This window comes from Myotis yumanensis, unplaced genomic scaffold, assembly GCF_028538775.1.
Source record: "Myotis yumanensis isolate MYYU_CA2020_CCGP unplaced genomic scaffold, mMyoYum1.0.hap1 SCAF_14, whole genome shotgun sequence".
Classification (NCBI taxonomy): Eukaryota; Metazoa; Chordata; class Mammalia; order Chiroptera; family Vespertilionidae; genus Myotis; species Myotis yumanensis.
In genome coordinates, this window is record NW_027223765.1 from 6188486 (window position 1) to 6207668 (window position 19183).

The window sequence follows — 19183 nt, forward strand, 5'->3', positions numbered from 1 at the left end:
CCTACATGATCTGGTCCAGCAGATTAAGAATCATCAGCCTTGATGGGAACTCATCAGCATACTTCTTAGATATCGGTGCATCATCATTCTGGACTGGAAGCATGTGTGTGTCTTCCAGGTATTTTCATTTTCTCTTGGATTGGGTTCCCTGGGGTCATTAGTAGCTCCGTTTCCATAGTTTCTGTCTGTCTTTGGATTAAGCCGTCTTCAGGAGCAATAGCGTGGCATCACTTCATTTCCTGGGGTCATTCTACCATCAGGGGCATGGATGTTGGGCTGAAGGCTTTCAAACACAGCAGAGAGCACTCATTTTACAGAGAAGGAAATGTAAGTGTAAATTGTTTGGTTAAGCTAATCCTATCTTTTTTTTTTTGTCAGTGTGAATTGAGGGGTAAAATTTTAGACATGTAACTTTTGTATAATTAGGGTTTAGCTTATAATTAAAGATATACTTTAGGCAAAATAGGACACTCAGTTCATCTAAATGACACCTCAAAGCTGTTTAGAACGTGGAGATTGAGATAATTACAAAATCCGTCATGCAGAAACACTGCAAATACAGAAAACTCACTGTTTAACCCAGTGATCATTTTCTCTTAATTTATCACTGGAGAAAAATAAATGGAATATTTAAGAATTGAAATCCATTTTCCAGTAGATCATTGCTTAAAAATTAATTCAAACTAAAACACTTGGACCATTAACCCGGGCAAATATAAAATACTGAAATATGAAACAATAATAAAATAAATGAATATATTTTCATGCTTTCATGAATATATATTCACATACATAATATCAAAAGGTAAAAATGAAGAAATAGCCTGCCATCCTGATATGTTGGCAGAATAGCTCCCTTCTGAGTTTTTTAAAAAGTGTATTTTTATTGTTAACAGTAACTTTCTGATTTTTTAATGTTTTTGCACAATTTATAGTACTTTACATTTTTTCCTCCAAATATTTTGCGTTTGACATAGAGATTCGATGTGCTAGTGTCTTATTAAAATCATAACAATTATATATACACATTAAAAGTAATGGGAGGAAAAGGGGACCTATGTAATATCTTCAACAATAAAGGGGTGTTTTTTTTTTAATTAAAAAAAAGTAACTCAAACTCTTCAGAAGGGTTAAAAAATAAAGAGTAAACATCTTTCTCCACGTCTAGACCCACAGGGGAAAAAAGTATGCTGTTATAATTATATGTATATATGTGCATATCTACATATATGTGTATAAATGAGTGTATACATGTCCCCTTTTTACATACAAATCTCTAACTTGGTTCCCCCCTTCTCAATGTGTTTGAGCAAAATATAAACCTAACTATTTTTGAGGCCCGTGGCACTGTATGAATGAATATCCCATAATGAAGTTGGTTAGCTCCCCTATTAATGGACATTTATTGGGGGGAGGGGGGGTTCTGACAGAGCTACACCAAATATCTTTGTTAGATATAGTTATGCTTATTTATAGTTATAGGAACATAGAATAAATTCCTAGAAGCAGAATTGTTAGGTGGTTTGCTTACTTAACTGAGGGAGGCCCAGATAGCTGGTAAAACATTATTTCGGGGTGTGCCTGTGAGGGTGTTTCTGGAAGAGATGAGATGGCATCAGACTAAGTGTAGAAAGTCTATCCTGGCCAATGTGGGGGGTGCATTACCCAATCCACCGAGGGCCTGAATAGAGCACGACGGCTGAGCGAGGCGGATTTGCTCTCTGCTGGACTCGGGCCGTCGACACCGGCCTCTGGAGCCCCTGGCTCTTGGGTCTTTAGTCTCAGACTGGGACTTAGACCACGGGCTCCCCGGGTCTGGGCTCGGGCAGGAACTACACCACCAGCTTTCCTGGGCCTCCGGGGAGCAAGTGGTGGACTGTGGGACTTCTCAGCCTCCAAATCGTGTGCTCCAGTCCTCCCTGGTAACTCTCTTTCCATAGATCGCCATTGGCGCATTTCTCTGGAGAACCCCATGTAATACGCCAGATAGAAGGGTTGTCCGTGTTTAGTTTGGGTCTATATTTCTGAAGTGTCCTCCTCAAAGGCAGAGAGTACCAGTGTCCTCACCGAAAGAGAAGCCGGTTTCCCTGTGTTGGCGACAGCTTCATGGAATTGTAGCATCTTTGCTTCTGATACATGACGCCTGGTCTGTCTTTGATGTTTTGTGTTTATGTTATTGTGAGTGAAGTTTAGCATCTCTTGTGGATTAATTAGCCATTTGTGTGTCTTTTTCTGTAATTGGTTTAGTGTAATCTGCCTATTTTTTCCTACTTAGTTTACCTTTTCTAATGATTTTTAAGAGCTTTTTGTATATTAAGAAGTGTATCTTTTTGTCATAAGAAAGACTTTTTTTCTCCATTCTCTCTCTCTTTTTTATTGGTGCGTTAGCTATAAAGATAGTTTCCATTTAGTAGTCAAATTTAGTGTTTTCCTTCATGACTTTTGAGTTTTATGTCATGTTTAAAAGCCTTCCCACCTTCTCATTCTAGGATTATATTCACCCAACTTTTCTTTTTCTTTTATTTCTTTTCAGGTGTGTGTGTTTTTGTTTTGACATTAGGTATTTGTTTTATTCAGGATTATTTTGTTGTAAGGAGTTAGGTTGATATCTGTGGGTTGGTATATTTGTAAAAGATTTCAATATCAAGTACTATTGAGATTTTATTTCATTGGTTCTGTTTATCCTTTGCGAAGAAATTATTTGATAAGTAGGAGCAGCACCTGCATATTTATAAAAATACCATTCCTTTGAATACAGTGGGTTGTATTTATTCTTGGCACCATAATCTTTAAATAATTGGGAGTTTGGGTCCTAGGAGATAATAGCAAAGAATACCCTATGGCAGTGATGGCGAACCTATGACACGCGTGTCAGAGGTGGCACGCGAACTCATTTTTTTGGTTGATTTTTCTTTGTTAAATGGCCTTTAAATATATAAAATAAATATAAAAAATATAAGCCTTTGTTTTACTATGGTTGCAAATACCAAAAAATTTCTATATGTGACACGGCACCCGAGTTAAGTTAGGTTTTTCAAAATGCTGACACGCGGAGCTCCAAAGGTTCGCCATCACTGGCCTATGGAATATCACCTCTTTGACTTAATTTGATGTCATCCTAATGAAACCAAACAACAGGGGATGGAATGACAGTGACCTCTCTCGCCGCAGACATGGGGGTGAGTCGTGGTCTCTAGGTAGGCGAGCTGTTCTGGTGTGTTTCCTACGGTTTACACAGAGAGCTTTGCTTTTCCGTTGTGTCACCCTCCAGAGAAAGCTGCATTTTTAGGGCTGTGTTTTCCCTGTGGAAAGGCACCTTTTCTCAACTGGTTCATCAGAGAGAAACAGTCAAACGTAAGGCATGTCGTTTCTTTTGGGGCGATGGAAACTCCATTTAAAGCTGAGGTCTTGCCCTGTGAGTGTCAGCCTATGAACTTGGAGGTCACCGGTTTGATTCCAGTCAGGGCACATGCCTGGGAAGCTGGCTTGATCCTTAATAGGGAGCCTGCAGGAGGCAGCCGATCAATGATTCTGTCTCCCTCTCCCTTCCTCTCTCTGAAATCAATTTAAAAACCCCCACAAACCTCCATATTTAAAAAGCTGAGATGTTGATAGCTAACAGATAACTTGCCATGCCTATACCCGCATTATTTTCTCTCTCCTTCAAGGTCATACTGATTGCATTTTATTTTGTCGATGCTGCTCTTTAATATCTCAGCCTCGCAAAATCTATGCCAGATTTTTAAGCTGGAAAAGCTGTTAAAGGCAGCGGAGCCCGCACGTCTTCCCAGCCGTTGTCCTTGGTTGTAGTGAGTCTTGCATTTCGCTCCTGGCGGCAGGGGTTAGGGTTAGCCACTCCTCATAACACGGAGCTGTGCGTTTACAGGTTACAGCGACAAAAAGAGAGATGCTTGCGCCTTTAACAAGTGAACACAAAACAGTGTCATCCGATTATTAGTTTGACATTTCATGGGAGGCTGCTTGGCAAGGCACTGGGATGTGCCCATGATTCTGTGGGGTCATCTCTGAACACCTGTTCATTGAATGGTGTTTGAGTTGGCTTCATTGGTTATCAGGTGAATGACCGTGGGCACGTGGGTAAGTCTCCGTTTGTACGGCCAGGAAAGGAAAAGGTGGAACACCGCACAGGGCTGTTGGGAGAAGTAAGAGAGCGATGGCACATTGTTAAGTCCTAAGGCGAGCAGCTCGCCTACCTAGAGACCACGACTCACCCCCATGTCTGCGGCGAGAGAGGTCACTGTCATTCCATCCCCTGTTGTTTGGTTTCATTAGGATGACATCAAATTAAGTCAAAGAGATGATAGGGCAGTGATGGCGAACCTTTGGAGCTCGGCGTGTCAGCACTTGGCACATTGTTACGTCCCCCACCCGAGTGTTTGCTCTTGTCTCTGTGTAGTATCGTTAGTGATGGTGGTTAGTGATGTGTTACTCAGCAGTTTATCTCTATTACTCAGTAGTACTACATGTGCGGCGAGAAACCCATTATTGGCTACAGTCTCAAAATACAACTCCCAGTTGTCTGTAGAAGTGGGGTATGTTTAAGATGAGCAGTAGACTTCCTGAGTTCGCTGTGTTTTACTTTTGCCACCTTGAAAAAAGCCCTGTAATTTCGTGTAACCTCAGAAAGCATGCCTGCGCATCATTTTTGGAGCAGAACAAGAGTGTGTATAGTTAATGGTGTGGATATTTACCCGTAACTGGGATACAGTGAAGTGTGCAGTTTTGGTAACGATGTTTGGCTTTTTTGTTTCGTTTAATGCTTGCAACATTATCCTGTCTACGGCTCCCCGAGGCCCTTTCCGTACAGTATGTCCTGTAATCATATTACTGATCTAATAAACATCTATCTCACTGTAATAAACTCACTTTGTGAGCGGCCTCATTAATAGTGCTGAGATAATGCACCCGGGGGTATTCCCAGCATTTCCATTGTGGCTCCGCAATTAGTCGCCCTGATATTAGGCTCTATTGGTGGGGAACGGCCGCGTCAGCTCCCGTGGTCGAGTCTCCCACGTGCCTCATGGGGCACGAAGGTGTGTGAGGCCGAGCTGTGGGTAAAGGGGGTTTGGGGGCCATGGCGTCCTACAGAGTAAAACCGTAGACTAACAATCTCCTTTTAGTTTTAATTCTGGATCAGTTTCTTTGAATAAATGAACCGGTAATTTGTGAAGCTAAGACAGCCTTATGGAATGTATTCTAAATGTCTAGATAATAAAGCCATAACTATGTTTAACCAATTTTAGACAGACTTTTCTTCTTTCCAGTTGTAAAAATTGCCTACTTTGGTGAGTTATGAAGTGGTTTTAAAAGTTTAATAGCCTTGCAATTTTAAATATCCATTCTTTTAATGGAAATACCCATTTTCAGGAATAAATGTATTATCTCTTGTTCTTTTTCCTTTGGGGTACATTCTCTACCTCAAACCTATATCACTCAGATAGGAGCTCTTCAGAAGGGATTATTTTAGCATAGAGAGGACTTCATGTATTTTTTCCATAACCCGGATCCAGTAAACAGTAATTTTAAGAACTCTAAGCTATATAGCTCTGTAACACATTTTTGAATCTTAGAACCAAAGAGTAACATTTCCAAGTTTCCTTCGTTCATTATTTGACAGTCATGAGAAATCCGGACGGTCTGTTACTGGAGCTGTTAAAGGCAGATTGGCCCTTCACGCCTCTCCATGGTCACTGGTTGTAGCAGATCTTGCATTTGACGTTTGTCAGTACATGATTGTCACTGCAGCGGGTGCCAGGAAATGTCCCCTTTAAAAATGTTCGGAGTAAGGAAGGCAGATTTATTTCATATATTTGAATTACAAAAGGTGCCATATGCACATTATAAGAATTAAAAAAATTTACAGGTGATTAAGAGTGTCCCTTCCCTTTACCACGGCACTACTCCAGGGTAACCAGGGTTACTTTTTTTAATTTAATATTTTTATTGATTTCAGAGAGGAAGGGAGAGGGAAAGAGAGGTAGAAACATCAATGATGAGAGAGAATCATTGATGGGCTGCCTCCTGCACACCCCACACTGGGAGTGGAGCCTGGAACCTGGGCATGTGCCCTGACCAGGAATCGAACTGGTGACCTCCTGGTTCATAGGTCGACGCTCAACCACTTAGTTCATGCTGGCCAGGCACCGTGGTTACTTTTGATGTGTCCTTGCATTCTCTTCACTCTGCTTACAAGCACCTGCACTTGTATCATTGAGTTTCTTTTTATTGTTCTGGCTTTCATTTCTAAAAATAGAGCCATAGTGTAGGGATTTTGTAACTTACTTTTCTTTTTACTTATCTCAATATTATGGACATCTTTTTAAGCCGATACTTATACATTGATCTTACTCTTTTTAACAGCCGCATCGTATTTATGGTATCCGTGTACTATTATTTATTTAATTCAAGCATTTCCTGGTGGATGGCCAATCAGGTTGTTTCCACTGGTTGGCTATTATAAGAATGACACAGCAGTCATGATTGGTTTTAGCTGCTTCTGCATTTCCTTTTGTTAGATAAGTACCCACAAGTGAGATGGTTCCATCACAAGGTGCTTCTAAATTTTAATAAACATTAATTACCATATAACTTCCCAAAAGATTTTTAGCAGTTTACATTCAAGTCAAAGGTATTTAAATGTATTTGTTTTTCTGTATCTTCACCAGCACTGCATCTTCTGAGCCTAAAATTTTTTGGGTCCATTTGACAGGTAAAGATGAGATAACTCACAGTTTTAATTTGGATTCTATGGCTATAGCATTAGGAAAGGGAAAAGGAAATATAACCACTCAAATGTGAAATATGTATAATACTAATGCATGAACCTTTGAAATATAGAGGGGATACTTTTATAGAAAATTATAAATGACCAAAAAATATCAAACTTCAGGAAGTTAAAATTTAACCATCCAATGATGTAAGCCGCACGACCACTTTATTCAGGAAAGAATACAGGTCTAATTGGTTTTAACCACTAGCAGGTAGAAAAGAGGGATTTGCTGATCCAACAAAGAAATCTTATAAGTATGTATATCCTGTAGAAATTCAATGCTGTCAATACAAGCATCATCACCAAAGCAAACATTGTTAGTAAGAGACCCAATCAGAATGATTTTTGTTTTGAAAGTTGAACATTGATCACCCAGGGCACGGGCACCCTCTCTGCCTTCCAGATGTCTCACAGGACTGCCTTATTAGAAATGACATTTTCAAGGACGATTTTAGGACACGAAATGGAACCTGCTTTTCTGCAGCTGAGGGGGAAAAGGAACACTTTCCTCTTTTATTCTGCTAAGATTTCTTTCACAACCAGGGAGAAGGACTGCCAGCTTGCAGGGTAAATACAAGAATTCCATTAGTTGCTATCAAAAGAAAAAAAACAACACCTTGTAATATAAAAAAAGATACCAGACACCTGGATTGTCATAATGTGTTATTTCGCATCTCCAAGATCTGTCATTGCAATAGTGCAGGACTAAGTGCTTTTCCATATGAGTTCCAAATTTTCAGAGACTAGACAACTCCTATGCTATGTAAATAATTCAGAGTGTAGAAGAAGATGGAAAGCTCCCTGGCTCATTGTCATAAAGCTGTAATAAGTCTAAAGCCATAGCCTACTTTAAAATAATACAGAACAATTGAAGATCACGTTTACTTATGAATATAGGTAAAATTTTTAAAAAAAGGTAAATCAAATCTAGTAATGTATTAAAAGGACCAATATGACCAAATGGGGTTTGATCCATGAATTCAAGAATAGTTCAAGCATTGGAAAAGTATAATTTAATAATTTTAAGAAATTGAAGGAGAATAAAAACATGGTCAATGCTAAAAAAGTTCAACTGGCCACTCTTAATTTTTTAAGACTTTATTTAAGATAGAGTGAATCTTCCCAAAATGTTGAAAGTTATTTCCTAGAAAATTAATAAACACTGAAAGCATTTTCATTAAAATTGAGAAAAGAGGAGTCCCTTCTGCCACCACTAATAGTCAACAGCGATGGGTGGTGGTAGATTACAGATAAGAAAAATAAATATTAAGACTAAAACTGATTATTACTTGCAGTTGCGAGAATTTTCTTACCTAGATAAGAGATTAAAATAAAAAACTTGTTGAAACTAAAAAACAAACTTCAGTAATTCATGGCATATAACATAATACACAGAAACCAATAGCTTTTTTTTAATATACTGGTATTAGTCTGATAGAAATAGAAATGATGGGAAATCCTTTTATAGATGTGACTAAAACCATCTCATAAAAAAAGGACAAACATAAATATAACAGGAAAATGCAAATCATGATGCTAACTGTAGAACATTTTGAAAGACGTAAAGTATGACCTAAATGGATGGAGAGACGTGCCAAAGAGAGGAAGCGGTGGGGAGAGAGAGATAGAAACATCAATGATAAAGAGAAGCATTGGTCCACAGCCTCCTACGTACCCACTATTAGGGATCGAGCCCACAACATGGGCATGTGCCCTGACTGGAATCGAACAGTGACCTCCTGGTTTATAAGTCGATGCTCAACCACTGAGCCATGCCAACTGGGCTAAAAGTAATTTTTATCGTAATTCCATTCACACGCTTTTAGTTCATTAAAATGATCCTCACACTGTGGAATAAGTGTGAGGTTTGCCAAAAGAATCCTAGCAGGAAGGCCTCTTTTCATTGCTCTTTATCGAACACTCAGTCCTGCCTCCCAAAATGTCTTTAAAGCAGCGGTTCTCAACCTGTAGGTTGCGACCTCTTTGGGGGTCGAACGACCCTTTCTCAGGGGTCACCTAAATACATCTTGCATATCAGATATTTATATTACGATTCATAACAGTAGCAACATTACAGTTATGAAGTAGCAACGAAAATAATTTTATGGTTGGGTGTCACTGGGAGGGCGAGGGCTGGGTCCTCCATCTTTCCCCAGGGTGGGGGCTGCGTCCTACTCTGCTAGCCGTGCCTGGAGGATTTCCAAACGTGTGTCTTTAGCTGTGACCTGTCCCCTAAGCTCCATGCGCATGGGTCTACCCACTGGCTGTAATGTCATCATGAGAACATCTAAGCCATGGTGGTCCCAGCGGTGAATGATGACCCAACCTACGTTTCTGGAGACTCTGTCGTCTTGCCCTCCCCTGGCCTCACTGTAGACTGTTGTCCTGCAGGCAGAGGGCCCCACTGCTCAGGCAGGGTCTGTGGGCCACAGTTCGGTGCTCGGACTGTCTTCTCAAGATGGCGAGGAGCCACTGGAGGTTCTGAGCAGGAGGGTGATGGGATCTGATCAAAGTGTTTAAGAATAACCGCTGGGGCTCCTGTGTGGAAGATGAATCGTGGGACTTGGGTTATTTCTTGGAGGACTTTCTCCAGCATCCTTCTCCCAGCCAGTGGCAGCACGCTCCACCTGCACATCCAAGGTGGAAAGTCGGGAAGAGCAGCAAGTGACACGTGGTCAGGCCAGAGCTTCTACACGAAGCCCCGCACCTTGGCAGTCACAGTCAGCGCTGGCGTAGCTTCACCCTCTCCGGTTCCTGCAACTGCGCTGCTTTGAGAGAATTGGTTGAGAGAATCGACTGGTGACGATTCTGAAGTGAACGTTGCCCCGTTCTCTAGTGCCTGGCCAGGAAAATGTGAAGTTCGTTAGTAAAGTCGGGACAGTGCCAGAAGCCCAGAGGTCAAGGCTGAGTTGACCTACCAGTGTCTTTCAACTTGTTTTTTTAAAAAAACTTTCAATGATTTATAGACTAATAACTAAATCAGTGATGGCGGTGGCCGGTTTTCTTCCCTCTAAATTTCTACGTTTAGTAACAATGAGCCTGGGGTCAGTGAAACGAGAGCATCCTCTCAAGGCAAAGCGGGCAGCGTCAGGGCCGCGGGCAGCGGTGTTTCCTTGGGTGATGTCATCCAGAATTGCTGCCATTCATCAGCGTAATGATAGTTTCTGCTGCCTCTTCAGCCGATTTGGGCGAGAGCGATGGCTGTATTAAAATGCAGGGGAGTAAGGATGGATGGCTGCCGTGAATTCTCCTTAAAGATGTCCCAGCAACACAGAGGGGCTACTTCCTCAGGTGCTTTTAGATAGCAAAAAAGGGTGGGAAATATTATTATTAAGTGGTTATTTTTTTTTCTTGGTTAATATATTCTCTGACATTAAATATTCCTATATAATTTTTTGACAAAACACTGCACCAGGCAATATTTTTTAAATGGAATGTAAAAGGAGAAAGATTTTGAAATGCATTGTACTGTGTAGATTGCATTTCAAAATCTTTCTCCTTTTACATAAAGGGAACTAAGCAGTACAAATGTGATTTGAAATTGTTTTAATACAGTTTTAAAATTCAAAATGTTTACTTTGAGATATTGCCAAGTTTTATGTGTATATATGTGTGTGTCTCTGATCTCATCTCTCCCACAAAACATTGGATTCAGCTAATAACAATGTTCACAATAAAGTTAGGGTTGACAGATAAAATATAAGATGCCAAATGGACATACTTACACTAAAAAAGATTCATTGTTTACCTGAAATTCAAACTTAATTGGGTGTTCCTTTTTTTTTTTTTTTTTCAAGCCTGGAGATCCTTTATAAAGTAGAAAACATGAGTAAATCAATGAAGGTAGGATAGGGTGAGTTTTCAGTACAAATATGAAATCTAATATAATTGCAAAAGTTGAGCAATGGTCTTGGCCTTGAGTCCTGGTTGCTGGACAGAAATGGACATATAATCACTTACAAGATGTGCATCATCCAGAAAGTGGGGTGTATAGAGGGGAGACATTTACTTGGGGCAAGAAGCTTGGTCTAGTTTGGGGGTCTGATGCAACACTTTTTCACAGTCTCCATTAAAGGGACCCTTTCTGATGGGGGTGGTGGTGTAATATCCACCTTGTATTGAGCATTTAATGAACTAGACAGTCTTTCAAAGTGAAGTTGGTTTTTTTAAAAATTTAGATGAAGTCCATTTTCCATTTTGTACATTGTACTTTCTCAGTTCTAGCTAAGAAATCATTCCCTCGCTCAAGGTCAAAAAGATTCTGCCTATGATTTTTCTGAGAAGTTTTAGATTTAGTTCTGGCACCCAACTTTTTAAAAAAGAACCTTTGAGTACATGCAAAAACAATGCTTTATGTCCTACCTATTTAGTTGATAAGGATTTGGACACAGACGAGTTCAAAGTGTTCCATTATATCTTCTAGGAAGTGAATTTTTCTAAGCAAGTTAATAGTAAGCAACACTGTAAGGGGCATGCCTCAGAAAATTTCATACAGTTTTCACACCCATAGACACACACACACACACACACACACACACACACACACACACACAGCCCTGTATGAACATATGCATTAAATATATGTATGTAAAACCTATGCTGGCCCCTGCTTGCTCCAGGCTTTCTTTGCTGTGGAGTACAGGAAGTCCTGCACGACTTCCTTTGGATTTTGTGGTGTGAGCTTTCTTTGAGTCACTGAGTGCATTTTGAAAACGACCCATTTAAAAACCCCCACGCCGTTCAGTTAGTCCAATGTTGTGCTCAGACCGACGTTTTCCCCGTGAAGGCAGATTTTACTGTGGTTCCTGAGGGACACCAGCGCCCTCTCTGACGGAGCCTAAGCAGTCCTGTGTGTTCCTTTTCAGCTTCCTGCTGAGGATCCTGAAATTTTTGAGGTTTCATCCAAGTGTCTGTCCATCCTGGTTCAGCTTTACGGGGGAGAAAACCCGGACAGCCTGTCCCCGGAGAACGCAGAGAGCTTTGCCGACTCACTGACATCCAAGGAGGACCCCAAGGAGCAGAAGCTGCTGCTGCGGATTCTCAGGAGGATGGTGAGTCCGCCGGGGAGCTGGGCGGGGGCGGCGGCTTCCGTGGCGGCCGGTGGGCAGGGAGCAGGTGTCATCTTGGACCTCGTCCCAGCCGCCTGTCCCCATAGTCACCTGTTGTCACCCTGTATCCGATTCTGCCTGCCAGCATAGCTTTTCTGAACTGGAGAGTTAGAGAGCGTGGCACCCCCTGGCCCCTTCGTACGTGTGCATTTCCTAACCAAACCGGCGTTTTCTCACTTACCCACTGTCATCAAAAGCGGGAAATTTAACCTGATGCCCTTGTTTTACCTCCCTGCCCTCCATATCCCGATTCTGTCAGCGGCGCCCATGCCCTCTGCAGCCTTTTATTCTGGGTGGGACCCAGCTGGGAGCACGTACTTTGGTAGACACGTGTCTTTAATCTGGAAAGTCCTGCAACCTTTCTTCGTCTTCATCACACTTTGGGAGGCTGCAGGCTGGGTGTTTTGCGGAATCACCGTCAGTTTGTGTCTGTCTGACGTCCGTTCGATTCAGGAAAACTCCTGAACGGATGTTGTCTTTCTCAGTTCAGCACCTTCAGAGGCTCATGGTGTCTGTCTGCCCCTGGCGGGTGATGGTCATTTTGATCACCGCATTCAGTCAGTGTACACTTACTATTTTTAAATTCCTGGTAGTTGCACAGTGGAGATTTCCTCACTCTCAGTCCTCTGTGCGGGAAGACTTTCCCTGCTGTCCCGTGTCTGTGCTCCGGGAGCTGATGCTGAAGGTACTTTTGAAGACGGACTGATTTTCTTTTCCTAACAAATCTGTCTCTGCTGGTTCTGAAGGCTGTTCTTTGCAGTGGCTGCTGTTGAAGTGTATGAAGGGCTGAGGGTCCTGCTGGTCTGGCTCATGTTCTGGTTGGTCGGTCTGTTCGCTTCTAGACACAGGCATCTGAGGAGGCCTTCGGCCAGCGCAGCTATGGATGAGCCAGGGGGTTGCACTCAGGGTAACTTTGGTGCCAATTTGATAAACAGATGGCGGTGCATGGCCCAGCTCAGTCTGCCTGGCGGGTTGTGGTGACAGCCTGGAAGTGGGACACAGAGTTTATCCCCCGCCCCCCCCCCGCCCCCCCCCCCGCCGCTACTTTATGCTTTTGTACAGCCGGGTCCCCCACCCCCACAAGGCTTGCCGTCTCAGCGAGCCATTCCCTGAGAAACAGAGTGGTGACGGGAGACAGGAGATTGCGCACCAGCCTGGCCCAGGGGACACTGAGTCACATGGGCAGGCAGGGGTTCCCTTTCCATTTTCTTTGTCTCTCCGATGATTTAGGGTGAAAGTCTCGGTCTGGCACTCCTGTGCCTTTAACACCTCTGGGCTTCTTCAGAATCTCCTTTGTCCCACAGGGTAGACCTCTCAGAAACTCGGCTTTTACAGTTAGAGATATTTCTCTAAAATTGGAATTTTATTCAAATAAACAAAGCTGAGTCACCGTGAGGGCAAGTACTAGGGAATGTAATAACACGAGTGATGTCTGGATCTGGCAAAATGGTGATTTTGGTAGAGAATGATCAATGCTTGGGAAATATTGATCTAAATCGGATGTGATTAATTTCATAGAGATCCACTGCCTCTTCTTTGAAACGTTCAGAACCAGGTTTGTTAGGAAACGGGTAATTTTCCCATCGCTGTGGCGTGGCGCTTGCACTACATGTGAGACGGCGCCCTTTCAGGTGGAACGATGGGGCAGTGACGCTGTCCACCAGGGGAATATTTCCGCAGCCCGTGTGTGCGTGTGCGCAGCGGGTGGGTAAACGCAGCCTCTGTGGGCCCGTGCGGGCTCGGGTCAGGTTTTGCCACCAAATACGTTCTTGATCCAAACTTAGGGAAGCAAGTTTGGGTGTCAGAGCGCTTCAGGATTGCAGAGAGGCGATTATGGGCCTGTCTTGGAAATAAATGACACCATTTTCTAAAATACTGGTCGCATTAATCATGCAGCAAGCCAATTAGACCCCAAGTTGGTCAGAGTAACCAGACGCCGCCGCCTTTTAGTTTATTTTACTGCCTGAAATGATGTCCTTAGAGTTTCTGACCTGCTGCCTAAAGGACCAGGTAGATGGTGTTCGTGGAAGAAAAATTGAATGTAAGTGACTTTTTACCCATTTATGGGGAAACAACTTACCTCTTTTTAAAAATTATGGTAAAATTCATATAAAATTTACCATTTTTAATTGTTCAGTCAGGAGCATTAAGTGCAGTCACATGGCTGTGCAACCATCACCACCATCCATCTCCAGAGCCCCTTCCTCCCAGATGCAACCCCGCCCTTTAACAATGACTCCCCCCCCCCCCCCCCCCTCCGGTCCCCCCAGCACCCGGTAACCACCATTCTTGAAATACCTGTTTCAAGTCCCAGTTTTGTGCTTTTCTTTCTAAAACTGCAATGTTCACTAACAGATGAAAGACTGAGGAAGTTTACTCGGTGCTAATGGTGCTGCCCCCAGGGTGCGCTTCCTCACTGAGTCTGTATTTAGAACATCCACAGAGTTTAATTATCCATTGTCATTGCCAGGAAGTCGGCGGTTCTATAATTATACTCTGTGCTGTAGCTTTAAAACTGTGATGGAAATCATCCTGCAAGGTGCTCCCCAGTCTGCCTCTCTCTTGAACTCCCTATCAATGGGAGTTTTCCCAGAGTGATGATTGCAGATTAGCTGCTTGTCTTTTAATTAAAGCTGCCTTACTCCTGCACTCACGCATCGACTGCGCAGAAACCACCACAGCCTTGTTCTGCAAAACTGGCTTCAGCGCGTACCCCTGGCTACTGTGAAGGCAGAGGCGATGGTAACTGATGTCCCGACTCCCCGCTGCCCGCCCAGCTACCCTGCAGCAGGGGTGCGATCGGGGTGAATAGTATGAAAGATTATTACCAGCATCCAGCCCTGGGAGACTCTTTTCCTGGTGGCTTTCAGCACGTCTTACTGTGCTCACTTCCCTTTCCTTTTAGAATCTAAAATTTAGATGCTCGTGTAGGTCCCCTGGTCCTTTTCATTCCACCGGGAGAACAGAGATGTTCCGTTGCTGGATTTCTTCATGTAAAGAAAAGCCTTTAGTCTGGCCAGTGTGGCTCAGTGGTTGAGCATCAACCTATGAATCTGGAGGTCACAGTTCGATTCCCCGTCAGGGCAGATGCCCAGTTTCTGGCTTGATCCCCAGAAGAGGCCATGCAGGAGACAGCCGATCAATGTTTCCCTCTCTCATCATGGATGTTTCTATCTCTCTCTCTTCCTCTCCCTTTCTCTCTGAAATAAAATTACATTTTACAAAAAGAAAAGGAAAGCCTTTAGAGGCCAAATGGGGTAAGTAGGAGTTCTGCAGCCATTCAGCGTTAGAAACAGAACGAGTCTGGACTCAGAATCCGAAGGGACTATTTCTAGCAGAGAGGTAACGAGGTATTCCTTCCCTGAGGTATGTAACACTTAGGTAAGACGATGCCTCTTTCTCTCCAGCTTATTTTCCTGGTGGTTTAAGTCCTGTTCTTGATTATTTTCTTAAAGGACAACAAAGGGGGCGGGAGATGGGTGTGAAACCAGTGGCCTAAAAAAGAAACCCTATGTACCCAAAGGAGTGAAAAGTGAACATGATTAATTCTCGTGGAACCGGCCCCGATTCAGGTGCTCCTGCCTCTCAGAGAGGATGCTCTGATGAGTTCCTGTCCCAGAATCGATCCCTGACTCACACGCACCGTTTGTTACCCCGGAGAAGCTGTCTGTGCCAGCGATGCCATAGTCACAAGCTCCCTGATGAAAGGGCAAGGACTACGCCCTCCATCTTACCCTGTGTCCTCCATTTTGGGGCAGCCATGTGCTTGGCAAGGAGCTTCTTCCCGGAAGTCTAAGCCTCTGCTAGCCACACCCAGGAACAAGACACCGACTTGCGCCTGGCCAATCGGCAGGGCCCACAGTCCCCTCTCCTACCCTGACTCCACCCCCCTATAAAACTCCTCTTCACGCCGGGCTAGGTCTCTCTCTGCCACTTGGCTTACCGTTGCATTGGTGAGTGTGGTTGGGGAGCCGAACTAGTTCGAATAAAAGATTCTCTGCTTTTGCATCGGACTCGGCTAGCTCCCTGGTGTGGTCTAATGAGGATCTTGAAATCTGGGCATAACACCTGGGAACTCTGAATGGTTTCGTTGTAAATTTCCAACAATGGAAAGTAGTACCTGCCTGTAGTTCCTACTTCACTCCCTGAGGAAACATTTCTGTGGCTTTGAGCAAGATGGAATCGGGAAGCACACGGCCAGGGGGATGGAGCCGGCCCTCAGGACTGAGGCTTGTGTGTGGCCGGCAGGGAAACAGTCCCCAAGAGGCGGAGGAAGCGTGTGCAGCGTTGCCCCAAGTTGGCAGAGGATGCGCAGGTGGCAGAGAAAGCTTCCTTAGCGACCCGCTGTGAAGGGGTCTCCCCACTTCCTCCCCGCCCCCCGCAGAAGCTCCCGGTGAACAGGCCAGCACCCCCTCCTCGCTCAGTCCCTGTGGGTGGCCCCAGGCAGCATCATTTTCCTTCTGTTTTGACTTCTTAAGAGATTCAACCCCCCCTCACCCCCACCCCTTCCTGAAATTCTTCTGTCAAATAAAATCCGTTCCCTGTCTTCTCTAACGAGCCTTCTAGTTCCAGTGCCCACTGCCATTGATGACGCTGTACCCACTTTTTATGATGAAAAGTTTCAACAACACAGGTTGAAAGAGTAGTTTGAACACCTGAGTAATCAAGAATAATCAGAATTGTTATCATTTTACCATATTTTTTCAAGTGTCCATATAGTTTATTCACACAAGGTGGTGTCGCCGCGATATTTTTATTTCTATTTGTGTGGTTTTTTAATTTTTAGATGGTTTAATTTTATTTTGTATTGAATTTATTGGGTGATAAAATTGCTTAGGTTTTGGGTATCTGTGTGTTTTAAGAATCATGTGGAAGTAAAGGCATTGTGACACTTGGCCCCTAAGATAACACCACACCCAAGGAACTTAGTAAAAATGTCATGTCACTAATATCCAGCTCATATTTAATTTCCCTAATGGTCAAAAAATGACTTTAAAGCTTTTTTAAAGCCAAATTTCAGTCTGAATCGAACTGCTGTTGTCTTAGTTCCTGGCCTTCTCTCCTGTGAGAGCCTGAGGCAGATGTCTGGTGGTGAACACTTTGGAACAGTGCAGTGAGTGTCTCCTTCGGAGGGTTCTGAGTAGAGGCGTGGGGTGACCCGGTTGCTGCGTTCAGAATAGTCGTTGACGTGGGTGAGGGATAAGAGAGATGCAGGAGGTTCCTGCGATGTGGGAGAGGCCTGACCGTGGCTTGGAGCGGTCATGTTTTGGATCTTGAAAGTAGACCCAGTAGAATTTACCAACCGATGGGATATGGACTGTGAGACGGAGAACAGCCGTAGACAGTTCCGATCCATCCAGGCCAAAACTCGGGAGGAGCTGGTGTGGAGGGAGAGGGGGAAGGAGGAGCTCCGCTTTGGACTTGGATATTTGAGATGCAGTCAGACATCCTAGTCGGCTGTTGCATCTGTAGTTCTGGAATTGCAAGTATGAGAGGTCTGGACGGGAGAGAGGGACGGTGGGAAGTGGTGATCAGTGTGTGGGAAGCTTGAATTGGGTTCCGGAGGGCAGCCAGGTAATGGTAATGGCCCCAGCAGTGAGTGTCTGTGTGGTGGTCACTGGAGGGAAAACCAAAGAACGGTGGTGCTGGAAGGACCCTCTCGGTGGGCGTGGATATTGCCAGGTGGTGCTGAGACCAGGAGAGAGAGCTGGGAACGAGGGATCCACAGATAGCTGCAGCAGGGAGAGCACCAGGGTGTGCTCTTGGTACGAGAAGCCAGGTCTCTTCGCCATCTTAGGGAGCTGAGCCCAACATCTCGATCAGCACCCTGGGGAGACACACAGGGGCGGGGGGGGGGCGGGGGTGTTGTGATTTCGATCTGCCGTAACCTTTTCTGTTCCGGGGATTGACTTTGCCCAGCACCATTGCTAAAGGCAATAGTTTGAAAGTGTTCCTCAGAATTATTTCCTGCAGCATCCTTCCTTCCTATTTCAGGTGAAAGCGTACCCCGATCATGACCTTCCTTGCAGCAAATAATGATTGGACCATCATTTCAAATTACCCTGGGCTCCCTTCTCGATTTATACACAGAACGTATTTATCCTTTCTTCAAAGAAGGTCTCAAAGTTCTACACAGCACCATTTTTCCAAGATAATAAATAACTTATTTACTCTAAATGGATAGTACTTGGCTTCTTTCTATGAAACACCCTTAGAAGCTGTATAGATTTTGCTAATTGGGTGTCCAAAATATTTGGTTTTAAGCACCACAGAAGTTTTGATGCCTCTTGCTTTTTGTTTTCTTTTTCCATTCCTCCACTATTATGTCAAGAAACGAAGCCTATTTATAAACTCCACTTGGACCTTGTGGTAATGGTTATGAGCAGGTTTTAATGAAATTTGAGAGTGTCTCTAGAGATCACAGATACTGGGGCCTTTAACATTGAGTGTTGCTTAGCAACCTGGAAGTCATTACATTTCCAGGCTCTGTAATAACATGATATACTTTTCTTTGCTAGTCCCTGATGAAAATGTAATGGAAATAATCCCTTTCTAAAGGTTGCAGTCTATGAGGGGGCAGCAAAACAGATTCTCCCCCGCCGCCCCTCATTTCATGGTCTGGGCCTGTTTTAATTCAGTGCACAAGTACTGTTTTCTGAATGTTGCATGTGACCGAATGAAATATGTTCTAAGATGATATTCTTAAAAGGAAGGCCTACTGCTCTGAAACAATGATTATAGAAACCATAGAAATTGTTAACATACATCCGTGTGCCTCCACCATGTTGAGACTAGATTTATTAGTTGACCACCAGTTGATGCAAGAATGTCTGCTTGCTCCTAGTTAATTTATTCCGTCCAGGTATTTGCACTATTAGGTGTTGTAGGCATACACTAAACCATATGCTTTAGAGTAATGGGAGCAGAGCCAGTCTGCATGAGCCAAAAGTTTGATTTATTGACCATTTTTGGAAAGATATTTTTGTAATTTTTCTGAAGCTGTATTTTTTTAAATTATAAAGTAATAATAATTTGTACATGAATTTCATAGCAACATTGCTCTTAATAGCCAGAAAGGTGGAACCAACCCAAACGTTCAACATCTAATGAATGGAAACATAAAATGTGGTATATCCACGCAATGAGCTATCATTCAGCCACAGAAAGGAGTGGGATACAAATGCTGCAGCATGGATGAACCTTGAGAGCATTACATTCAGTAAAAGAAGCCAGCTTGGCGGTGTGGCTCAGTGGTTGAGCGTCGACCCATGAACCAAGAGGTCAC

The 19183-nt window shown here is 43.5% G+C and overlaps 1 protein-coding gene across 3 annotated transcripts in view; it reads left to right on the plus strand.

Moving 5' to 3' along the window:
* The window catches only part of ULK4 (unc-51 like kinase 4), a 252749-nt gene that overhangs the window by 174294 nt on the left and 59272 nt on the right, over positions 1 to 19183 (plus strand). For 2 of the 3 annotated variants that reach the window (XM_070391531.1, XM_070391530.1), the window contains exon 35: positions 11656 to 11841. In XM_070391531.1, the coding sequence (XP_070247632.1) occupies positions 11656 to 11841 (186 nt within the window). Of the gene's footprint in view, positions 1 to 11655; positions 11842 to 17892; positions 17942 to 19183 lie in introns of those variants that run through there. The other variant, XM_070391532.1, reaches the window with a different exon arrangement.